This window comes from Denticeps clupeoides, chromosome 2 (genome assembly GCF_900700375.1).
Source record: "Denticeps clupeoides chromosome 2, fDenClu1.1, whole genome shotgun sequence".
NCBI classification, from domain to species: domain Eukaryota; kingdom Metazoa; phylum Chordata; class Actinopteri; order Clupeiformes; family Denticipitidae; genus Denticeps; species Denticeps clupeoides.
The window spans coordinates 6,558,969-6,581,074 of NC_041708.1; the positions used below are offsets into that span (position 1 = coordinate 6,558,969).

At 44.3% G+C, this 22,106-nt stretch overlaps 2 protein-coding genes across 2 annotated transcripts; both read left to right on the forward strand.

The window, feature by feature from the left end:
• The first annotated feature begins 1,823 nt into the window (after positions 1-1,823).
• On the forward strand, positions 1,824-11,479 carry fam171a2b (family with sequence similarity 171 member A2b). Its single transcript, XM_028970874.1, has 8 exons — positions 1,824-2,057; positions 2,626-2,853; positions 3,610-3,702; positions 5,092-5,244; positions 6,577-6,756; positions 6,850-6,963; positions 7,041-7,161; positions 7,277-11,479. Exons 1-8 carry the CDS (start codon positions 1,961-1,963, stop codon positions 8,796-8,798), a joined length of 2,508 nt encoding a protein of 835 aa, XP_028826707.1. The 5' UTR covers positions 1,824-1,960; the 3' UTR covers positions 8,799-11,479.
• A 977-nt stretch (positions 11,480-12,456) lies between these two features.
• On the forward strand, positions 12,457-20,726 carry grnb (granulin b). Its single transcript, XM_028967180.1, has 17 exons — positions 12,457-12,561; positions 12,985-13,067; positions 14,653-14,790; positions 15,313-15,450; positions 15,648-15,761; positions 15,871-16,012; positions 16,095-16,192; positions 16,372-16,519; positions 16,783-16,874; positions 17,154-17,292; positions 17,405-17,505; positions 17,782-18,021; positions 18,199-18,426; positions 18,730-19,002; positions 19,408-19,656; positions 19,840-20,070; positions 20,193-20,726. Exons 3-17 carry the CDS (start codon positions 14,653-14,655, stop codon positions 20,322-20,324), a joined length of 2,463 nt encoding a protein of 820 aa, XP_028823013.1. The 5' UTR covers positions 12,457-12,561; positions 12,985-13,067; the 3' UTR covers positions 20,325-20,726.
• The last annotated feature ends 1,380 nt before the right edge of the window (positions 20,727-22,106 follow it).

Here is a 22,106-nt window from a genome sequence, read left to right on the forward strand (position 1 = left end):
AGACACTTGCCTATTAACCAGAAGACCACAAAGTCACAGGTTCAATCCCCACTTACTGCCATTGTGTCCCTGAGCAAGACACTTAACCCTGACTGTCTCCTGGGGGGACTGTCCCTGTAACTACTGACTGAAGGTCGCTCAAGATACGGGAGTTGAGAAAAAAGCTATAAGTGTAACTGACAGCAAACTACGAGGTGGGGAAAGCTGTAATAGCTTTACGTAGCAGGTTTGTTTTTGTCTGAATGGTATAATGTAGGGCATGTACACTAGGTGGATTGGCAGCTCTGAATTGTCCATAGGTGTGAGTACCTGAGTGAATGGTGAGTGTGCCCTGTAAATGAAAGTGAAGTGATTGTCATTGTGAAACACAGCACTCAACAAAATGTGTCCTCTGCTTTTAACCCATCGCCCTTGGTAAGCAGTGGGCAGCCATGACAGTATGTGGGGGTCGGTGCTTTGCTCAGCAGCACCTCAGCAGCACCTCAGTGGCACCTCAGTGGCATCTTCCTTAACTGCTAGGCCACCACTGCCCCAATGGGATGGCTAATCATTTATCGACTTTTGCTCAACAGTTTGTTCATTTGTTGTCTTTCTGCAATTTTATTAGACTGTTAGATTGTTGAAAAGTGTGTTTACAGGAAGTTCCACTGTTCAGTTGACGTGTGGGCTACTGCTATTACGTGCTATGTCTCCACTACCCTGCCTTTTACCTTTCATTGATCGGCCTATCGCCATCCACTCAGCTTGAGGTCAGAACTCTTAAAGCTCCATGGAAAGTAATCATCAGGGTGGAGGTAAAAGTGGATCACGCCTCTCAAGAAAGATGCGTGTCCTTCATTTATTCTTAGATCAATCAGTTCATCGGTCCATCCATCCACTTATCAGAGCATTTAAGACATTAAATTAGTCCACAATTCCAAAACCATGCAGGAGTACCCCAGTAATTAATGTTCTGTAATTAAAGCAGATGATGAGGTTTAATTATTGCATTCTCCCCAAGGCAGTTTCTAGTGTCCTAGTTCTGGGCAACTTCAGAATCTGCCAAGAGCAAAGCTTTCTGTACTGACCAATATTTTTGATTATCATCCCATAAAAATATATATTACATTAGTGAGAACAAATTTGAGTGATGTGAGGATTGTGGTGATGTGCAGTGATGTCAGTAGAAGTCTAATCCCAGGGTGCCCTGCAGATTGGAATTAATAATGGTGCAGAGTGGAGCATTTTCCTTTTTCGAGAATTTATTTTTGAGTTAGGTGAAGTTGCCATCTAGTGGACAAGACCACTTGTGAAACTGCGAAATTATGACAGGATAGAATTATAAAAAAATACATCTGTAGATTAGGTCATTGTAAATTTTATCTTTATATATTTGTAGTACTGCTTTGAGACACACTTATCTTAATAAAAAGTTATTATTGAAAGTATAATATTATGAAAATTATACTAAAATGATTAAAAATACAATGATTTAATATTTTTATGTACCTTCTCCGACCTCTCCATAAAAATGTTTCAAAAATGTCCAATACGCTTGGATTAAATGTTTTTTATTCTATGCACCAAAGCAGTTATACATTTCAGAAATTATTTTTTTATAATAGATTATAATAGAAAAAGCCACTCTTTGTGCATTTATAAAATTGACCCTTTTATTAGCCCTTTATTAACCCTTAGAGTTAATAAAGTAATAAAACTATTTCTATTTTCTTTTTTTTTTTTTTTAATGAATGTACTGTATAGCTTTCAGTAAATTGCGTTTATTTCCACTAGAGGGCGTCAGAGACGCGCTTTCGCGCAAACAATGAGACCGCAAGCAGAACCGGAGCCCAGCATCCGAAAGCAGAAGATGCGAATCTCCTATAGCAACCGTCCCTAAAACCAAAAAAAAAACCCCCCCAAAAAAACATGGACGAATCGTCATGGCCGCCGTACTGGGAATAGCAATGTAGCTTGAAGGATGCCAGCCCTCCGCATCGCTCGCGTTCTCGCCTTTCTTTTCTGTTGCTCCGTGGGAGGGATCCGTTGCAGATCCATCGCGGAGCATGGAGCAGTGGGTGAGTTCGGGGTCGGTGGGGCCGGCGACGATGGCCGATCGGTCCTTACGGAGCATCGCGGGGGAATAAAAACGTATTTATGTGATATAAAAAAAAAAAAAAAAATCATTGCGACGAGATCAATGTCGCCTTAATTCCCGAGGACGCTTTTAAACGACGAGAGCAAACACGGGAGGGAAGCAGGGCATTGTCTTCTGCACCCATTCGGTATTCTCACGATCACTGATGCTGAAAGCATATTTGGTTTTTTTTTACCTTGGAACGAAGAAATTCGCCTGAAGCCATGCTATATTCCCGTATTGTTTAAATATTCCGTTGGTACTTATTAATTTTAATGGACAGAGTGCGTTTTTGTATGATAATATAAATAGCAGCTTGATTAACTGCAGCCCTGGCTCCTTATGTTCGGAATGATGCAACTATGTTCAGAGTTATAGGCCTAAGATGCACAATACAGAACAGATCACTGTAAAATCGCTCCTAAGGAGGATTTATGCAATGCTATATATATATATATTTTATATAATTTAAATATGCATTTGTAATCGAATACGCCCATCCTTTGCAGAGGTGCAGGTCAGAGTTCAAGCCTTTGACAGCAGCGACCTGTCTCCGCTGGGCCACGCCGCTATTGAGGTCCATGGGAACCGCAGCGTCCTGCTCTCCAGCCTGACAGGAAGTGATGGCGTTCTTGTGGTCAGCTTCCTGTATCGGCCGGGCACTTTCGTCATCATCACGGCTTCCAAGAAGGATTATGTCACCAGCTCCGTGCCATGGCATGCCAACCGCATACCCTGTGAGTTTTATATATATATATATAGTTTTAACTGGATGTGCTTGAATGCATAGCCAAACAGGATTTTATTTGCTCATTAATAGAGCTAATTTTTAATCATGGCACATTATAGTATAAAACATCATTTTTAAGGAGACCCATTATCTGATTAATGCAGGGGTCACAACCGCATGTGGCTCCTTCATCCTTTCCAAGTTAAACTTGTCTGGGTGATTAAACATTTGTCACGTCATCGGCTTCTACTCGTATGTTAGTACAAGAAAAAACGTTGTTCTGTCAGCATCCGCATACGCGCAACCTACATGAAATATTTAGGTAACGTTTCACAAGCAACACACTAGCTGATTTTTTTTAACACATAGCATATGTGTTGCAGTGGTGGCCTAGCAGGAAAGGGAGCGGCCCCGTAATCAGAGGGTTGGCGGTTCGAGTCCCGAACCACTGAGGTGCCACGGAGCAAAGTACTGTCCCCAATGCTCCATGTTTCCCTTGGTTGTTTATCGCTCTCTCAATTAAACACGCAATAAAAATTCGGATTTATTTTCTGTTGTGAGTTGAGGTGCCAGTAAATCTTTATCTGCACCACCACACAAACACATTACATAACAGGCAGCATCTGATGCCACAAAACATTCATGTAGACGTGGTGCAGATGGCTTTCGGGGTGTGTGTCACATGGCTTGGAGGAACACGCATGTCCCCCTTTGCAGCGTATACATTTTAGACTTGACCGTGCCACTCTCTGTCTCTCTGCAGTATACGCTTCAGTCAGCCTCTACCTGCTTGCCCATAGGCCAGGCACCCTCATTTTGTATGATGACATCATCCAAGTTTTCCATGGATCTCCAGGTGAGACATCACTACATCAGTATCGCAGGCCTATAGCAGTAGTGCAGCAGCACCCGATACGTTGTGTTTTAGGCAGCGATGTGTAATCCCAAGTTGCCAGACTACATATTCAAGCAGCACAAGCCTTCATCTGGTGTTCACATCCCAGTTGCACTGAAGGAAAAATTCTTTGGATTTACGTTACTGAATAAAAGACATTGGTTCCACATGATCCATTTGACATAGGCTGTCCTAATTCCAATTTCAAACCATACATATTAAGTTAGTTCAGCTTGCTTTTTTAAAGTAACAAATTATTTTAGTTGATCAAATGTAAATTCGGCTTTGAATCCTAATGAAACACATTCTTAAAGGTTAAAGGTCCCCCATTATGAAAATTTAATTTTGTGAAATTATTTAACATTAATACTAAATTATTTAACATGAATTCCTGCCCTGTCTATGGTGCTTTGACCATTCTGCCTCGCTGTTCAGGGAGCAGCAGCTCAGATGGTTGGATCTGGAATTTGTTACCTCCTGTTTCATAAAGGTTACCTCCTGTTTCCGCCCAGAGAATTTTGCACCCCTCATGTAAATAAGGAACTCCACCGACTGTCATTGTTTGCAAAAGTGCAAAGCATTTCAGTTGCTTGGTGATTGGATGTAAAAATGTGCACAAATGTTTTGATTTTTTTTTTGTTCCGTCACGCGAGACTCAGTGGATTAACCAGTGGATTAAAAAAATTTTTTTCTGGAAAAATGCTGAGGTTGGTGAATGGTGGCTGTAATTCGGAAACAGATCTCAGACACAGTACTAGGGGACCACTAAGGCCGATATAAAAGCAAAAAAACAATAATTTTATGTCATGGAAACTGCATTGTTTTCTATTACCTGGGATGTTTTTTGATGGAAATGTCAAATTCATGTGATTCATTTAAGTTAACTAAAAAAGGGAAAATTACAATTTTTTCAGTGGCCATTTTGCAATTTGTTTCCCTAACATCATATTTTTTACCCAGTCTTCCTTTTCCCTCAGTCTTTTTTTAACCCCGATTTGCCACTTCTTGCTTCAGCCGAATATCCACTTGACACATCCATTTCCTGCCACTATCGCCATAGCAACAGCCACAGCACCAGAATGCTGTCAGTTTATTTCAGAACTACAACTTTTAGAGAGATTTCCTACATCATACAGGAACAAGAAACCATTCATCTGTAGCTGAAGTCCATGGATATTAAAGGATATGGTTGTTTTGTGATATGTGCATTATATTCCCTAGCGAACTGTAACGTTTCTCAAATTGTAACAGACAATCTTGAACAGACTCCTTTATATATTTGTACGGGGCGAGAACTATTCCTAGATTATTAGTCCAAGCATGGCTGACGCTGCTCTCCATGATACGTAGCGGGCAGGAATCAGCCATGGATCCAGCTGCAGCGGAAAGCCGTCCCTCTGAATGCCTCATACACTGACCTGTCGGCTGTGCTGACCACTGCCAGAGCCCAGGACGAGCTCAGCAACTTCCCGTACCTGATTGGTGTGGAGGTCAACAGTACAGGTGAGACAGACTGATACAGCAATTGCATATTTTGTAACAGATTAAAATCCAGCTTTAAAATGTACATAATGTACATTGTATTAAAAACAGATTAAAATGTACTGCTTTAGCAGCGACCTTAAACAATACAAATAGTTAATTACATAGTATATTATTATTATAAATTGTTTGATAATTAAAGGATTAAAACAGCTCTGTATGGTGGTAGGATAGTTAGAGATGCATTGATTAAAGTAAAAATTGACTGAAATAAAAATACTGAATAAAATACTGAAATTAGTATTTTATATTTTAAAAAGGTAGGTGTGGTTAACACCACTACTGAGCACCCACCACATTATGCATTTTAAAACTCTAATTTATTGACCTACTGAAAAGTAGATGTACAGGTATCACATGTTATTTGTACATCGGCAGCAGCAAGCAACGTTCACGGTCAAAACATACCTAGCAGACCAACGGCATCCGTCATGTTTTCCCGGTGGTAGTAGCCTAGTGGGTAACACACTCGCTTTGAACCAGAAGACCCAGGTTCAAATCCCACTTGCTACCATTGTGTCCCTGACACTTAACCCTAAATTGCTCCGGGGGGGGACTGTCCCTGTAACTACTGATGGATAAGAGCATCTTGATAAATGCTGTAAATGTAAAATGTAAATTTATAATAACAAGTACAATCAACCTTTCCTCCATCTTGGTATGAGCGCAGCTTCGATGCTGTCTTTCGATGCTCAGAGTGATGTCTGCAATGTCTTCGAGATGCTCTTAATGGGCACATTACATAGAAATCAGTGGCATTCAGAGTGCAGTGCTGTGCTGGGCGCATTCAGCCAGTGAAGAATTTTCATGTTCTCAGTTGACAGAAATCCATCACTGTGACGGAAAACACCGTGACACAGGGGACCGCAGTGGTACCATGACGGTTCGGGACTTGAACCCATTGATTACGAGTTTGCTTTCTTGCCCGCTAGGCCACCACTGCCCCCATATGTGTGTGTGTGAACGCCCCACTGTGGGATGGCGCCCCGCCATCAGAACGTTGCCGATTCAAATTTCGAACCGCCAAGGTGCCTTGCCAAAAGCACCGAGCACTGAGCACTGAGCAAAGCACCGTCCCCATACGCTGCTCCCCAGGCGCCTGTCATGGCTGCCCACTGCTCACCAAGGGTGATGGGTTAAATGCAGAGGACGCATTTTGATGTGTCGCCGTGTGCTGTGCTGTGTGAACTTTCACTTCCCTGAGTAGAGTGAGTGACTGGGTGTTAATCAGCTTGGAGTGTGTAGTGAATTCATACTGGTGACATCACTCTACAATGGTTTCTTTGTGCGCAGGTGGAGAGAGCGGGTGGATGGACCTCACAGCTGTGGCGGCTGTCGGTGCTCAGCTCTTTGACCGCAGTGGCCAGCCAATTCAAGTCAATGACCCTGTCCATGTCTCAGTCCCTCTGCCCTCAGATACTAGGGTCAGATCTGCCACCAGTGTCCCTGTGTGGGTCTTTCAGACCAAGACAGGCAAGTCGTCTTATCCAATCTACAATAACTCTTATTGGAGGGACAGGTGTAAGTGTAGCATTCATTTTCTGTAATAATTACATTCTTCTTCAGGCCTCTGGCTCCGAAATGGCACAGGTTATATCAAGAGGGAGGGTACCCAGCTAACCTGGGATTTCACTGCCCCTCAGCTGGGCTACTGGGTAGCAGCGTTCCCCTCTCCTGCAGGTACTCCAGTCTTCGACTCGCCCTGACTGTTCATTGTTTAGCTAGATTTTAAACATTCCCCATTGTTCTCTGTATAGGTTTCAGCCACCCTGGCCTCAAGGATATCACCGCTTACCACACCCTGTTTCTGCTGTCCATCTTAGCCTCTCTGGCGCTGCTAGTGTTGGTCCTGCTCTGTGTCCTTCTGTACTACTGCAGGTGAGGGCTTAAAGCAAGTGAAACCAGGCCTAGTGGCAGAACTTGTTCATATTATTTTTTGACTTCGGTGTTGAAGTGAAAGCAGTGCGAAAACGTTTTATTTTTCTCACTTTAGGAGGAGATGTCTCAAACCAAGAAGGCAGCAGACTAAGATTCAGACCTCGTCTGGGCTGAATGGTTCCAAGCGAGATCAGGGCACTTCCACCTCACGTCTCAACCTAATCTGCGGTGGCCATGCTGAACCTACTGCTTCCAACGCCGACCTTGATGCTGTCAAGTCGGAGGTGTCACCCTCAAGGGACTTCAAGAATGCACGGGATGAGTTTTCCAAGCACGTCCCAGCTCACAAACTGCGCCACTCCAAGACTAAAGCAGCCAAAGGGGGACAGCGTGGTGAAAGTTTCCCAATGAAAGTCCATCGATCCACAGACACGAGCACGCTGGAAACCGCGAATCATGGTCGCAGTTACAACTCTGTTGAGGACAAGGAGGGTGACTACCATCGCCGACACATTGCAAACGATAACCGTGGCTACACATCTGATCCCCCTTCACCTCCACCAGACAAGCCTCCAGAGTACTCTCAGGTCTCTCAGACAGGAGAGCACCTAACAAGGCCTACAACCCTTAACACCCAGCCTGGGCAGATAATCTTCTGCAGTTCCTTGGACCAAATGAAGGAGAACATGTACCGGAGCATGGTCCCCACACTGGTCATTCCAGCCCACTACATGCGTCTCTCTTCCGAATTCAGTGGTGACCAGGGAAAAGACAACCAGCACCAGATGCCTGAACGGGATAATGAAAACCAAGGAGGATCTAGTGGGAACCAGGCTCACCAGAACCAGGGCCAGGCCTCACAACAGAATGCCCAGCAAGGAGTCTCTTCCCCAGATGACTCTGAGAGCAGCAGCTGGGCCTCTGGAGGTCCCTCAGCTCCAGTGCACATCCCTGTCCTCTTTAACAACTCCACCATGGAACAGATGAATGGAGAGCTCCAGGCCTTGACGGAGAAGAAGCTTCTAGAGTTGGGGGTGAAACAGCACCCACGAGCCTGGTTCATTTCACTCGATGGCCGAGCCAACGCCCACGTGCGCCACTCATACATCGATGTAGGGGCCGAATTTGCCCACAGCGCCCACATGTCCACCCACTCCACCCCTCACAGTGCCCCCACAACCAGCAGCAAGGATTGCAGTCCTGACACAACCTCCCAAGAAAGCCAGGAGAAGAAATCTTCAGCTCCTCGGAGGAGTAAAGAAGACAAGTGGGGCAGTGGACGGAAAGGTCATGGCAGTGCCAGCAGCAGTAGTAGTAGTAGCGCAAAACCCTTCTCCAAGTTAGCCTACCATGACGCCTTGGAGCTCAGCGGTGGCGTGGCCCGAATGGGGGCAAGCTCTCCACTGGAGAACCCCTTGACCCCACTCCTGGACGACGGCCCAGAGGAGCCACGTGGATCCACCGTCCCGCGAAAAGGACGCAGTCGCGTCAACAGCTCTCGTAGCAGCAACAGCGAGTCTCGGCGGGATTCGGTGACCAGCCCGGAGGACGACCTTGACGACAAAGATGAGAACAAGAAGAGTCCCTGGCAGAGACATGAGGAAAGACCCCTGATGGTCTTCCACCCCAAGAAGTAGAGCTTTTCATATTCACAGGATCACCTTTGGGACTATTTACCTCCCTTTTCGTGGCAACGAGACCAAGCCATAAAGAGAGACTGGACAAATTCAGAAGCTAAAATGGATCTGAGGATTTACCAATACATCAAGACAAGCACAACTCCTACCAACTACAACACCCATATTCGAGAAGCGCCATGTTTACGGTCAACTGGGCTTTTCAAGATAATTCTCATGGCCATCACACTGATTGTCAGATTCTTCAGACAGGGTTATGGTGCCATCGTCAACAATCCAACAGAAGCACAATCTTTCTCACATTCACTTCAGAAAATGCCCGATTGAGAAAACGACCCTTGATTTCTAAGAATAGACTTCCAGCAAATGGAATTAATCAGCAGTGGTGAAATGTGCGCGTTCGAGTTCACAAACTCAATTCATAGAGCCAGAGACTTAAAATAAAGGGGTTGGAAAGCTTTTTTGAAGAAGTTGGCCCTTTTTAATTTTTTTTAAAGACCCATGGAGAAATGTGGAATTAAACTGCAGTAACTTACCAGAGCTATCCCCAAAAACACATTTCCCACAAACATCAAATGTTTTTTTGTGTACCTAAAAACAATAGACACAATAGTATTATTGATTTTTCACACATGAATCCAGTAGCATTTACAAATTGTGTTAACTCCATTAAAACTTACCTTCACAATTTATAGGTTTGAATCAAATCATTCCATTGGGGGATAGCATGAGCCATCCTTACCATGTTTCCCATAATTAACGAAGGGTGTAATCCTAAGAATCGGCTTGTAGATTTACTGGACGTGCTAAATTGCAGAAATTATATATTGAAAGAATTATATTTTAAGGCGATGAGTTTTATCAATTAAGTAAATATTTTATGAATCAATCAGCATTTTGTGAGCAGGCTGAACAAGCTTTTGGGTGCTTTCATGCTCGGCGATGGTATCAGACTGACAAATTGTTTTACACTGTTGGTTTCTGCATAATATGGCAAAATTCAATGTTAGGCTTGTGTGCTGAAACGCCTGTTATTGGTTTGTTGTTTTTGAACACACATGCCAGTCTGAAAAAAGTTCATAAAAAGAATGCTGAGAGTCAGGCAAGATGAATGTACTTTGATAGAAAAATCAATCTGAACAGTGCTAGATCTCTCTCTGCAAGTGCCTTTATATAATACAGGCGATAGAGAGCGGCACACATGACTTTCTCACGCTTTCCCTTTGCCGTTTCTCTTCAGAAGGCCACGGTCAGGGTTAAGCTGGGGAAGCCTGACCCTGGAACAGTATCAGATAGAGCCAGGAGCTAGAAATGCTTCCTGATGAGAACTACTCATTAGATGTATGTCTGCTATACAGTACCGCCTGGCTGGGTGACTCAGAAAACACGTTGGCCATACCATTTTATGGCAGCCGTTCAAAAATAAATAAAAATAATACAGTGAGTGTATTGGGGTGGAGCCAGTTTGGCCGGGTGGTACCTTTTCATTGTAATCCTCGCACTCACAGACATTGTGTATTCCAAACACATGTTGCAATGCTTAATCTGTATAGCGCCACACGACAGCGGCCATTTTTTTTTTTTTTTATTCAAGTGTACAGGCCGTCTAGTCTGGGATTCTGTGTATATGTACTGTAGATTATATGTGCATGAATTATGTAGAATAGGGTGACTTTAATGAATCAGCATATGTAGTTGGAACGATAGCCTGCATGTCTGTGGAGACCACATCATTCACGACTAAAATCAGACTGGTGCCAATTCAAAAACCCTCCACTGCAGACACTTCTATCTTCTTCTGGAGATACCCCAAATAATGACTGTAACTATAGTCAGCGTCATCACTGCCTGTGACACTTTATTACTGTGAGAACCACGTGATATGGATGTTTACACGTCCTTTTCTCCTTTTACTTTGCCCCCCTCGCTTTGCTGTTGATCTGGTGCTCAGACTGACGGGTTTATACTCACTTCCTTGCATAAGGGTCTGTATTGCAATGTGATGTCATGTAGTTAGTGACACAATTATGATCTATGATCCAGAGTTGCAAGTGGAAATTGAAGCCAATTTGGACATTTCAGTGTTGTTTTCAGTCTGCCAGTGGTTCTTCGGGACAGTCTCCAATTTGTATTGCATACTCCCCCCCCAAGTGTAGTATAAAGCAAGTTGACCTGACTGTATTTACCTCTATTCACACTTGTCTGCTTTTCAGACAAGGCAAGTTGCCATTGGTGTGGGTGATGTTGAAGCCTCTGTAGTGCCACCTGTCCTCATTCTGAAACTGTGACGCTTTAAACCAGTGTTACTCAACTCTGGGACCCAAGGCCTCTGTCCTTTTCCCATCCTTCAAAAACTTTTTTTTTCAGTTTTTCAAAAGCATGGCCGACACTGTAGTTGTCTGCTGTTGCCCATTATTAATCATATATACCTTGAGCGGTACTACACAAAAACCCAGGGTTTTACTTTGGACAGGGTCTTTCTAGTCGCCTCCTGACTGATGCTATGGCCCACTTTCCACAGAGTTCAGAAGCCCTGCCATCCTTTAAAAAGCCATTTCCGGAAACCTCTCTTCTATCTGGCCAACTCTTGTTGATTCATGTCAATACACTTTTATCCTTCTGTATGCATTGGTATGTAATGTTATTACGAGTGGTTTAAGAATACAGTTCTTTCCCCATGATGTAAGTAGTCTTATTTGCGTGGATATGCCATTTTAATACTCTAAAGGGTGCATAAAAATCAGGTCATTATAAGCCATTTCTGCGTTGTATGACTGGAAACATCCTGTTACTGTGCAGTAATAGGACAAAGTAAACATTTATGTGAGTTTATGTATAGACTTTCGATGATAATTATTGTTTGTAAAAAAAAAAAAAAAATCATTTCGTTCTGTACATTCTTCAATGATGAAACAACAAAATTACTACATTGTGATTTTTACATTGCTGGAAGTGAATAAAAAATTATGATTCAATATGTAAATGTAAAAAACATCCTTATTGAGGTTTTTGATGATTATGCTCATTTAATTCACCCTCATCACGCATAATCCAGATGTGTAGATTATGTGTTTGTCATGATTAAGCATAATTCTCAAAACAAGCTTCACCGAACACGTTTTCGCATAAGAGGCTTTTAAACACCACGAGTGGGTGGTAGCAGCCTAGTGGGTAACACACTCGCCTATGAACCAGAAGACCCAGGTTCAAATCCCACTTACCACCATCATGTCCCTGACCAAGACATTAACCCTGAGTGTCTCCAGGGGGGGACTGTCCCTGTAACTACTCATATTAAGACGCTCTCCAAAAGTAAAGTGAAGTGATTGTCACATGTGATACACAGCAGCACAGCACACGGTGCACACAGTGAAATTTGTCCTCTGCATTTAACCCATCACCCTGAGTGAGCAGTGGGCAGCCATGACAGGCACCTCAGTAGCACCTTAGCGGATCGGGATTCGAACCGGCAACCTTCTGATTACGGGGCCGCTTCCTTAACCGCTTGGCCACCACTGACCCTGCTGTAAATGTAAATGAGTTGGAGTACAGTAATCGGCACGACTTCGGCGATCCACCGCTCGACTCCCCTCCCATTCAGCTGGCGCGCGGTCACGTGACGGGCGGTCGTCGTCACATGACCGCCACGTGATCGACCCCACTCGCAAGTTTGAGGAGGGAGGGGGGCGGCGTCTCTGTTTCCCGTCCCTTTGTGCTTTCCCCTTCCTTCTCTGTCACTTCGCTCAGCGTGTCTCGTTTACAGGTAAACTCACAGTTTTTTTTTATGTGACAATCATTTGACAACATTTCTATAAATACAGAGTGAAAGAAAAGAAAATGATTCCCGGTGACGATAGCTAGCGGGCTAGTGAGAGGGAGTTTGTCGCGAACGGACGAGTCACCGTTAGCTGCTTCACTATTCGCGACTCGTTTTAATTCTCGCTTCACTTTCACGCGGAGCGTTTGGGTTGCTGCTTGCAGGAATTCACTTCATTCCGTTTGCCGTACTTGTCCAAAAAACGTTCTAGATGCTCATGTTATATAATGTTATATATGTTGTTTCGAGATATAAAGATGTTTTGCAGACGTTTCCCCGTGATAAACCACACGTGTGTTCCTTTGATCTCGCCTATTAATAAGTGAGGGATCTGTGTGTGTGTGTGTGTGTGTGTGTCTTGTTTTCCAGGCCGCTGCAAGGAGAGCATGCACAGCGTGGCTTCACCTCTGCTCTAGACTTGTAGGCCCTTTTCCAGCAGGTCAGGCCTCACGGTAAGTTTTAATTCTGAGACTCGAGTTCGTGGGGTTAGATGACATGTGATTTTGTGCCTGTCGTATTTTTCTGGACGACCGGTGAGCGATGGACGTGAAAGTCATCATCGCATCACCGTGAAAGGCGCCCGGGACACTACCGTGCTAAAAGGGGACCTCAGTGGCACCTTGGCATATTTGAACCCGCAACCCTTCAGTCCACTTCCTTACGCGCTAGATCTCTTCTAAAAGGAGACCTAACATTTAAGATGTGTATCTCAGCTGACCTTTAAAACTAAAATGTACCCCGAAGATCTGAACTTGCTGTACCCAGGCACCGTGGTACAGCAATTATATATTGATATTGCATATTTACCCTGGTGACCTTTGAATATAATGCAGTTCAGAGGTTTCTAATCAAACGAATAGTGGGTGTGTACTATAAATTTGCTGTTTGCGTTGCAGTGTAGGAAGGAACTAGTCCAGTGTGCACATGACCGTAAAAAAAAAAGACGTGAAACTGCTTTAACAAACCCACATTCTGGGGGGGGGGGTTTCCACTTCATTTCATTTCGTTTAGCTTCAATTTGCATTCTGCACAGCCCCTCTTCCTGTCATGCAGGGTTTTGCATCTTTTTTTTATTATGGTAAATGAACAATGAGGAACAAAATTGGCTTTTGCAGTCATTTTTTAATATATGTATTTAAATTGAATTTCATAAAAAAATTACAGCACGACAGAGGTAATGTACACATGATCTATGCTCTTTACTTCCGGTAAATTATATATAACATAGTAGGGAAGCAAGACTAACTGGAACCCCCTTTCATTTGCACAACCTGCACAAAGTATAACAGTAGTTAACGGCGCTAAAATTAATCAAAACTACATTCATCTGTTTTTGAAAAAGTACAGATGTGCATGGGGTAAAGATGGGGGCATGTATGTAGTATCCATGGAATATATATTAGTATGCCAAAGCAGTGTGTGTGTGTGTGTGTATAATATATCTTCATGGTGTCTTTGCTTGACTATCTATTGGCAATCTATCTATTACTTTATATATATATATATATATATATATATATATATATACACACACACACACACACACACACACACACACACCCCAAACCATCTTGGGGTCCAGCTCACCCCAAACCATCTATTGGGTTTAGGTCCAGTGACTGTGGAGGTAACTTTTTGTTAAGTACATAACTCCACATGTGTTCATTCATAGTTTTGATGCCTTCAGTGAGAATCTACCAACGTAAATGGTCATAAAAATGAAGAAAACACATTGAATGAGAAGGTGTGTCCAAACTTTTGGCCTGTACTGTATATGAAGTAAAAGTTTGCTGATAGATAGTGAAGCAAAGATACCATGAAGATGCTTAAGTACTGTTACAGAGTATTTATGGCTTCCCATCTGATGGGAAAACACATGTATGGTGAGGTGTGAGAAAAGCTTTAGCTTCACCACCTTTTCATCATCATGAGGATCACGAGTTGAGTCTCCTCTTTCAATTGCCCAATGCTATTTTCTTTCTTCTTTGGCTTTGTCTCTTGAAACACGAACCTTTCCTCTCCCTGCTTGTGTTTCAGATGAAGGTGTGGTTGGTGGCTGTGTGTTTGCTGGCCGTGTGCTCAGCGCTTCCCTGCCCCGATGGGGGCTTGTGTGGGGACGACGAAACCTGCTGCCCGGAGCCCTCGGGGAGATATGGCTGCTGCCACCTGCGGAATGTACGTATGATGGCTGTGGAGCCCGTATCATGAAGGATCTAATGTTGATATCTGGAAAACCGGGTTGTTGTATGTAATCAAGTTCATAGTTAAAGTTTGTTTTTACCACTAGACCCTTTTTGCAACTATTTCAGAGTTCCTAGAACTGTTGGAAAAATGTTGCCCTGTTTAGATGTGGTCGCACCAAAAGACCCGAATCAAAGCAGAAAAAGGAAAACCAAACAGATTATTTCATTATTAATTAATAAATTCCTACAATTTTAAAGCTTTTTTTCTTATAACACAGCAGCAGCTCTTCATTCGAAGAGAAAAGATGAATAAATAAATGAGAACTTGTTATCCGGATGGACATAGGATCCATATTTGTCAAATTAAAAGCTTCCAGAGTCGCTATTCTTGGCGTTTGAGTTTTTTTTTTTTTTTTTGTGGCTCCCCAGTCCATCTCCTTTTTCCTACATTTAATGTGCGGTTAATGTGCGGATCGTTGTGCCGTCAGTCAGAATAAATGTCTTTATATTGCAGGCAGTGTGCTGTACAGACTTACTGCACTGCTGTCCAGAAGGGACGTCGTGCAATCTAACCATTGGTCAGTGCCAGAAGAAGAGCGTGTCTCTTCCTTTGGTGTGGAGAAGGCCGGCTAAGCACCGCAGCCCTGCAGAGGTCTGTCCGGCACAGATACTCTGGTCACGTTAAGCAAGAGAAGTGACACTGTTTTGACGTATGAAAATGACTTTTAGAGGATGTGGTCAAGTTTCTCAGGCTTTTTTTTGGGGGGGTGGCGGGGAGGTCGCGCTCATTTACCAAAAAAAAGGGACTTGCTGTCGGCGTAACAGCTCACAACATGACTCCGCTTCTAGTATCCGGCGAGCGTCGGAGCGGTAGTCTGCCCCGACGGAGAGTCGGAGTGCCCAGACGACTCCACCTGCTGCCAGCTACCCGATGACACGTGGGGCTGCTGTCCCTTAGCCAAGGTGAGGCATCATGGGTAGACGGGTTTTCACGTATCTATATACTGACGGTAAAAGACCATCTTAGCGTATGATCATATTTTCATTTCCTGTCGTCACTCATCGTCCTTAGGCTGTGTGTTGCGACGACAGGAGACACTGCTGTCCAGCAGACACTAAATGTGACATAGAACATTCCAGATGTCTGTCAGCTACCCTTGGCGACGTGCCCTTGTGGAGGAAGTTTTCGGCCCACAAGAGAACCAAGAAGCCAGGTGTGTGAAGTTTACCCTCCGTGTTTTTCCCGAATTTTCCATGAACTTTTTGGGATCTTGATTTTGCGGCATGCGGCTTCAGGCTCAGTCACCTGTCCTGGTGGGAGGAGCTCATGTCCCGACAACACCACCTGCTGCTTGATGAGTGGCGGCCAGTATGGGTGCTGTCCCTTCCCCGAAGTAAGTGTGCAGTGAAACGGTTGCTCTTGCCTGTCCTTGTCCGTTTTACGTATGCGGATTTAAGATAAACCGTAGACACTGGTTGACTGATCTGTCCAAACAAGAAGAAGGAAAGAAGTAGAAGAAAAAAAAAGAGGTTTCTGATTTGATGTCCTTGTCCATGTTCATCTCTGCATCAGGCTGTGTGTTGCAGTGACCACCTGCACTGTTGCCCTGGCAACACCACCTGCGACCTGGAGCATCAGATGTGCAATTCCGCTCAGTCAAACATTCCGCTTGCCCGGAAACTCCCTGCTCTGCCTAGCAACGGGAATTCGCCCAACGATGGTAAAGTAAAGCCTTTTCAGCACTGGGAAAAAAAATGATTTCAATTTAAATTTAAACTGGGTCATTTTGGCTGCTTATCTGTGTTTTATCACAATCTTTTTTTGTGATGTATATTTTTTCTTTTCCACATGTTGCAAACTCATGGGAGTGAAGTGTAAAAATGTGTAAAAACCCGGTATTTAAGTGCAATACGTTCTTTCTTTCGTTTAAGAAACGGAATTTGTTTTAACTCCCAAGATATTCATTTCTGCTGTCTGTCTCAGTGAACTGTCCCGATCAGGTTTCTTCCTGCCCGGATGGAACAACCTGCTGTGAGCTGAACAACGGCAGCTACGGCTGCTGCCCCATGCCTAAGGTGCGTATTGGTTCAAGGTTCCCTTTGCGTCACCAACAACAGTTTACAGTGCACAGTGGACGCGTATCAATAACGTTTAGTCAGCTGACACGCGGACAGTGGACACTAGACACGGAATGGAGGGCAGTAAACAATAGAACAATTCTAATTGTGTGTTGCTGTAGCCCAGACATTCAGGGAATATCGTGTGGCCAAAAGGGAATTAAATCGAAGCAATTTGTAATAGCGGAAGGACCTGTTCTCTAGATGTCTTGTCCACTATGTCGATTGTTCCTGCAGGCTGTGTGCTGTTCCGATCGCCTGCACTGCTGTCCAGAGGGCACGACCTGTGATGTAGCTCACAACATATGCGTGTCAGCTGATGGAAGCAGCTACTGGGCGGCTAAAATGTCACCACTCGCCCTCTCAGGGAAACTAGGTGTGGCGCTTTAGTTCTTCATCAATTCATAATCTACTGCGTTCAGCATTTGTTACATCAGGGGGTATTAATCTGATTCATTTGGTAATTTTTTTGGATGTGTTCTTCTCAGGAATGAATTCAGTGCCGTGTAATGATTCTGTGGCCTGCGCCGATGGAAATACGTGCTGTAAAACGGCGGACGATGAATGGGCCTGCTGTCCCCTCCCAGAGGTAACGCACCTTCTCTTCTTCCCACCCCACCGCACATCTCTTTCTGTTAATAGAGCTGGTATGCTTTAACGGATTTGGAAAATTGTAATGGAAGTCTTTACCTTGTTTGATTCTGGCGTGTCAACAGTGTCAAATGTATTTATTCTCAGTCATCCAGGTGAATTTCAGACAGTGTCAAATCTACTGAGGTTTCTTTGTTTTCCGCTAAATATGTGGAGAAAGTGGGTGTGGTCTGTACTCGTGAGCAGACGTTTATTGGCTGGTCGTTGCTCGCAGGCCGTCTGCTGTCTCGACCACGTCCACTGCTGCCCGCACGGCACCATATGCAACACAGCGGCCCAAACCTGTGATGACCCCGCCAACCTTCTGAGCACGACACCTTGGGTGGAGAAAGCACCCACCTTCCCTCTGACAGCCAACCCGTTTACAAAGTGTGACGACTCGGCCTCGTGTCCCGGCACATATACCTGCTGCAAGACTGCCTCTGGAAAGTGGGGCTGCTGCCCTCTGAGCGAGGTACCCACAATGCAACTGTTTACTAGTTTACCGCTTAATCCGGTTGGTTTCCCTCTGATTTAATGTCAGTGGTCACATTCATATTAAACTACAAAATCTGAATTTGAAGAAGGGATTTTCTGCAACAATGAAGGTATTTTTTAAGGTTAATATATCTGCCTCCATGCCATCGGTCAGGCTGTGTGCTGCGATGACCATCGGCACTGCTGTCCCCATGGCACCGCTTGCAACCTGGCAGCCAGCACCTGTGATTCCGCTCGGGGCTCCGTGCCATGGGCGGAAAAGTTGTCCGCCTTCCCCTTGGCTCCGGAACGCGAGAAATGTGATGAGCAGACGCTGTGTCCCAGCGGAACAACCTGCTGCATGCAGAAGTCAGGGGAGTGGGCGTGCTGCCCCCTGCCAAATGTAAGATTGCCGACTTTTACCTTCTGCTTCTGTTTTTTTTTTAATACATTTTTTATTATTTCATTTGTTCAACTAAGTAATGTGGAATTAATAATAATAATGTGATTTTTAAATGGCCAAAAAAAGGTTAGAATTATGCCGCACAGTTAAATTTAAGCATGGGAATCCTGTATGAGATAGAAAAGAATACCTTATTATTTTTTTTTTTTTCCCTCATTATTTCTTGAAATATTGTGCTGGAAGTTTTCTTTTGCCACAGAAGCTGCCAGTGGGCCTTAGTGTCTGCTTGTCCCTGTCTTCCAGGCGGTTTGCTGCGATGACCATGCACACTGCTGCCCCAAAGGCTACAAGTGTGATGTCGTCCAGGAGACCTGCAATCATCCAGACCTTCCCAGCCTGCCCTGGGCCAGGAAAGAGCACGCTCAGAGCATCCACGTTCAAAATGCTGCACCTTCTGTGAACAGTGCAGTTCCCCCAGAGCGACACATGTGTGACCCTCACACCAGCTGCCCCCGGGACAACACGTGCTGCTTTATGAACAAAGTCGGCAAGTGGGGCTGCTGTCCCCTGCCTAAGGTGTGAAGTTTTCCTCCATGGCATTATATTATATATACACTGTAGGTCAGAGGTTTCAGGCCATCCTGATTTAAAAAATATTCTTTTTAAATAATTACAAACACAGTGTGTAAAGTGCATAAAATCAATGCAACTGACTCGTTCTCAGAAGTCTGTAGTAACAATATTTAGCCACATAGGCTGAAAATCGGACCTAGAATGGTATATTTCCAAAAATTGCAGTAATGCATGCATTGACTCTGTTTTAAAGGCAAGGAGAAGTTATTTTAAATTAAATAATGTTATGTTACACTTCTGTTTTTCATTATTTTGAATGTTTTTTTGTAAAAAGCCTTCAGTCCCGCAGTATAAACAGCCAGCAAAGGGAAGCTTCTGAATCTCTCGTCCCTTGACCTCGTCCCGCAGGCCGAATGCTGTCAGGACGGGGACCACTGCTGTCCCAGTGGCTTTAGGTGCGATGAGAAACACACCTCTTGCACCAGAGGTGGCCTGGAGATCCCCTGGTACAAAAAGGAGAAGGCGCAGGTCCTGACCGGCTCAGAGGTCCGCTTGGGCGGGGCGGATGTGAAGTGTGACTCCCAGAGTAGCTGTGCAGCCGGGTCCACCTGCTGCAAACTTGCCTCTGGCCAATGGGGCTGCTGCCCACTTATTAAGGTCTGTGTGCTTTTTAAATGTCTTAAAAGTGTAAGGTTGGAGAATTGATCTTCTTTATTTTGTTGTTCACTGCACCTTTTATGAAGGAAGATCTTCTTTTATATTAGTGTTTGTGTATTTTTTATTTTTTTAGCTCTGTGTTTTGAGGAGCGTGTTGCTGAGCCTTCCCCCTTGTTACTACAGGCGGTGTGTTGTACTGACCACGAACACTGCTGCCCTCAGGGCTACTCCTGCAACCTCCAGTCAGGCACCTGCGTGAGGCCTACAGGGCAGAGTCGGCCCCTCGCTGTGCTCTCGACGCCTCTGGAGCAGGGTGGTCCCCAGCTGTCTTGTGACGCTCAGAGCCGCTGTTTCTCTGGACAGACCTGCTGCAGAACCTCGTCCACATCCTGGGCCTGCTGCCCCTATCAGCAGGTACGTAGGATCCCATAATACCATACTGTATCAATGCAGGCCTTACTGTAACTATGATATCACAGATGTATAAATTATGCGATGCAAGACTTAGATATTTTTTTTCCTTCTCCTTTCTGTAGGCCGTTTGCTGCCAAGACATGAAACACTGCTGTCCTATGGGATACACCTGTGATCCAAAGGTCAAAGGTTGCACTAGAGCAACTCTGCTCACCTGGGACTTTTTTTCAGAAAAGAGCCCAGAGACAGAGTAATATATACACACACACACACACACACACACACACTCAGATTACGTCGCAGCACCTGTAAGATTAACTGACATGCGCTCCATGCTGTTGATGCACCAGGCAAAAGGGACTATGCCTCTCCTTTTTTTCTTTTAGTTTTCAAATGTAATTACTGCTGCTGATCATGAGCTTTCAAATGGTGCAAATATGCAACTTGGTGAACTGAATGTGTGAGGATATGTTGACATAGTGGCAGCGATTGGGTTTCACGTAAAAAACACTGGCCATCTCTGCATAATAACAGATGTCGACTGTTGGTCGAAAGCTGTGGGGTTGGAACTGTGCGGGGTGGGGTGCTAGTTTTTGAGCTTTGTTCCTGATTTTGTCTTTTAAGAAATAAATTGATCTTTGGATTGGTTTTGTGAATTTTATTTGTATTTTTTTTGAATGTCATTTCAGTGTGCTCCATTGAATACCATGTCCCCAAAAAAGTCCTCCCATTCGACTTTTCTGTCCTGACAATTTTATCAGCAGAGTAAGAGTTTTTATCCAGTTTTATCCAGATTATTTTGGCTGATAACATCATTTATGCCATAAAGAGAATACTTTATGCCTAATGCCCTATGTTATGCTGCAGATTTAAGGCCTTTAGCCGCCAGGAATTTTTCAGTCACAAGCCACATTCCACATGAGCTTTTTTTACTCAGCCTCATCAATATATCTTTTGAGCTTTTCATTTCATGTGACATACTTGGCTTTTTTGGGTATTGGGAGTCAAATACCACAGGTTTAAGACCCTTGAGTTGCATCAGACTTAAATCAGTAAAACTCCAACACATCTGATTTATATGGGTCGTCCTAAATGTTTGAAGACTTTGTTGTTGTTGTTTTTTTTGGTTTGTTCGTTTTTTTTTTTGAGCGAAATAAAACCAGACTCTTGTCTATCGTTATTGCATTCATTAAAGATTATTGTTATGTCAACCCACCCACTGGGGATGCACGTGCCAGTGTACTTCTTTTCTGTGGTGGCAGTAGCCTAGTGGGCAACACCCTCGCCTGTGAACCAGAAGTTCGAACCCCACTTCCTATTATCATTGTGTCCCTGAGATGCTCCATGGGGGACTGTCCCTGTAACTCCTGACTGTAAGTCACTTTGTATAACAGCATCTGCTAAATACCATTAAATAAACTAGCTATATGTATTTGGGTCATTCCCAAGCTCCAATAAGTTGATGGGGCTGCATCAGGAAGGGCATCCAGCATAAAACTTTTGCCAGGTCAGTTGTCCAGACAAAGAGACCAGTTGATCCACTGTGGTGACACCCGCTAATGAGCGGCAAACGTTACTTTGGGACGTCTCTTTTTGATGACAATGCTTTTAGGGCTTTTCCTAATGCACTGTGAATTGTTATGTGAGCTTTGCTTCCACCTTGTGGCCAATTTCCTCAACATCTCTATGGGCCAATGCTCCTTTTTGTGTGTGTGTGTGTGTGTGTGTGTGTTGCCATGCTGAAGTGTTGTGTATAAACACCCAGCTTCCTGTTTCAGCACTGCCAATGGCATTTCAGACATGGCAAGTGAAAGCGTTGGCAGGCTGACCCAGGTGGGGCGTTGGGGGTTTTGTGTGGGCAAGCTGGCAGATCCGTTTTCCACTGGGCCGACTTTGTGAACAGATGAGCAACAGTTAGATCCATCCGGGGGTGGGGTGTGTCTCACAATTAGCTTATGATGGCAGTCTAATTAAATGTGTCCACTGGGTGTATAAATGAGGGTCCTCATAATTAGCAACCCCCACTAGTTTCCTTG

What these genes read in the sequence shown, in the direction of transcription:
- fam171a2b (XM_028970874.1), top strand. Translation starts at nt 1,961, where the DNA reads ATGCCAGCCCTCCGCATCGCTCGCGTTCTCGCCTTTCTTTTCTGTTGC. An exon ending in AGCGTTCCCCTCTCCTGCAG is followed by an intron (nt 6,964 to 7,040) that starts GTACTCCAGTCT and finishes TTCTCTGTATAG; the next exon opens with GTTTCAGCCACCCTGGCCTC. An exon ending in GTCCTTCTGTACTACTGCAG is followed by an intron (nt 7,162 to 7,276) that starts GTGAGGGCTTAA and finishes TTCTCACTTTAG; the next exon opens with GAGGAGATGTCTCAAACCAA.
- grnb (XM_028967180.1), top strand. Translation starts at nt 14,653, where the DNA reads ATGAAGGTGTGGTTGGTGGCTGTGTGTTTGCTGGCCGTGTGCTCAGCG. An exon ending in CGCCCTCTCAGGGAAACTAG is followed by an intron (nt 17,293 to 17,404) that starts GTGTGGCGCTTT and finishes TGTTCTTCTCAG; the next exon opens with GAATGAATTCAGTGCCGTGT. An exon ending in CCTGCTGTCCCCTCCCAGAG is followed by an intron (nt 17,506 to 17,781) that starts GTAACGCACCTT and finishes CGTTGCTCGCAG; the next exon opens with GCCGTCTGCTGTCTCGACCA.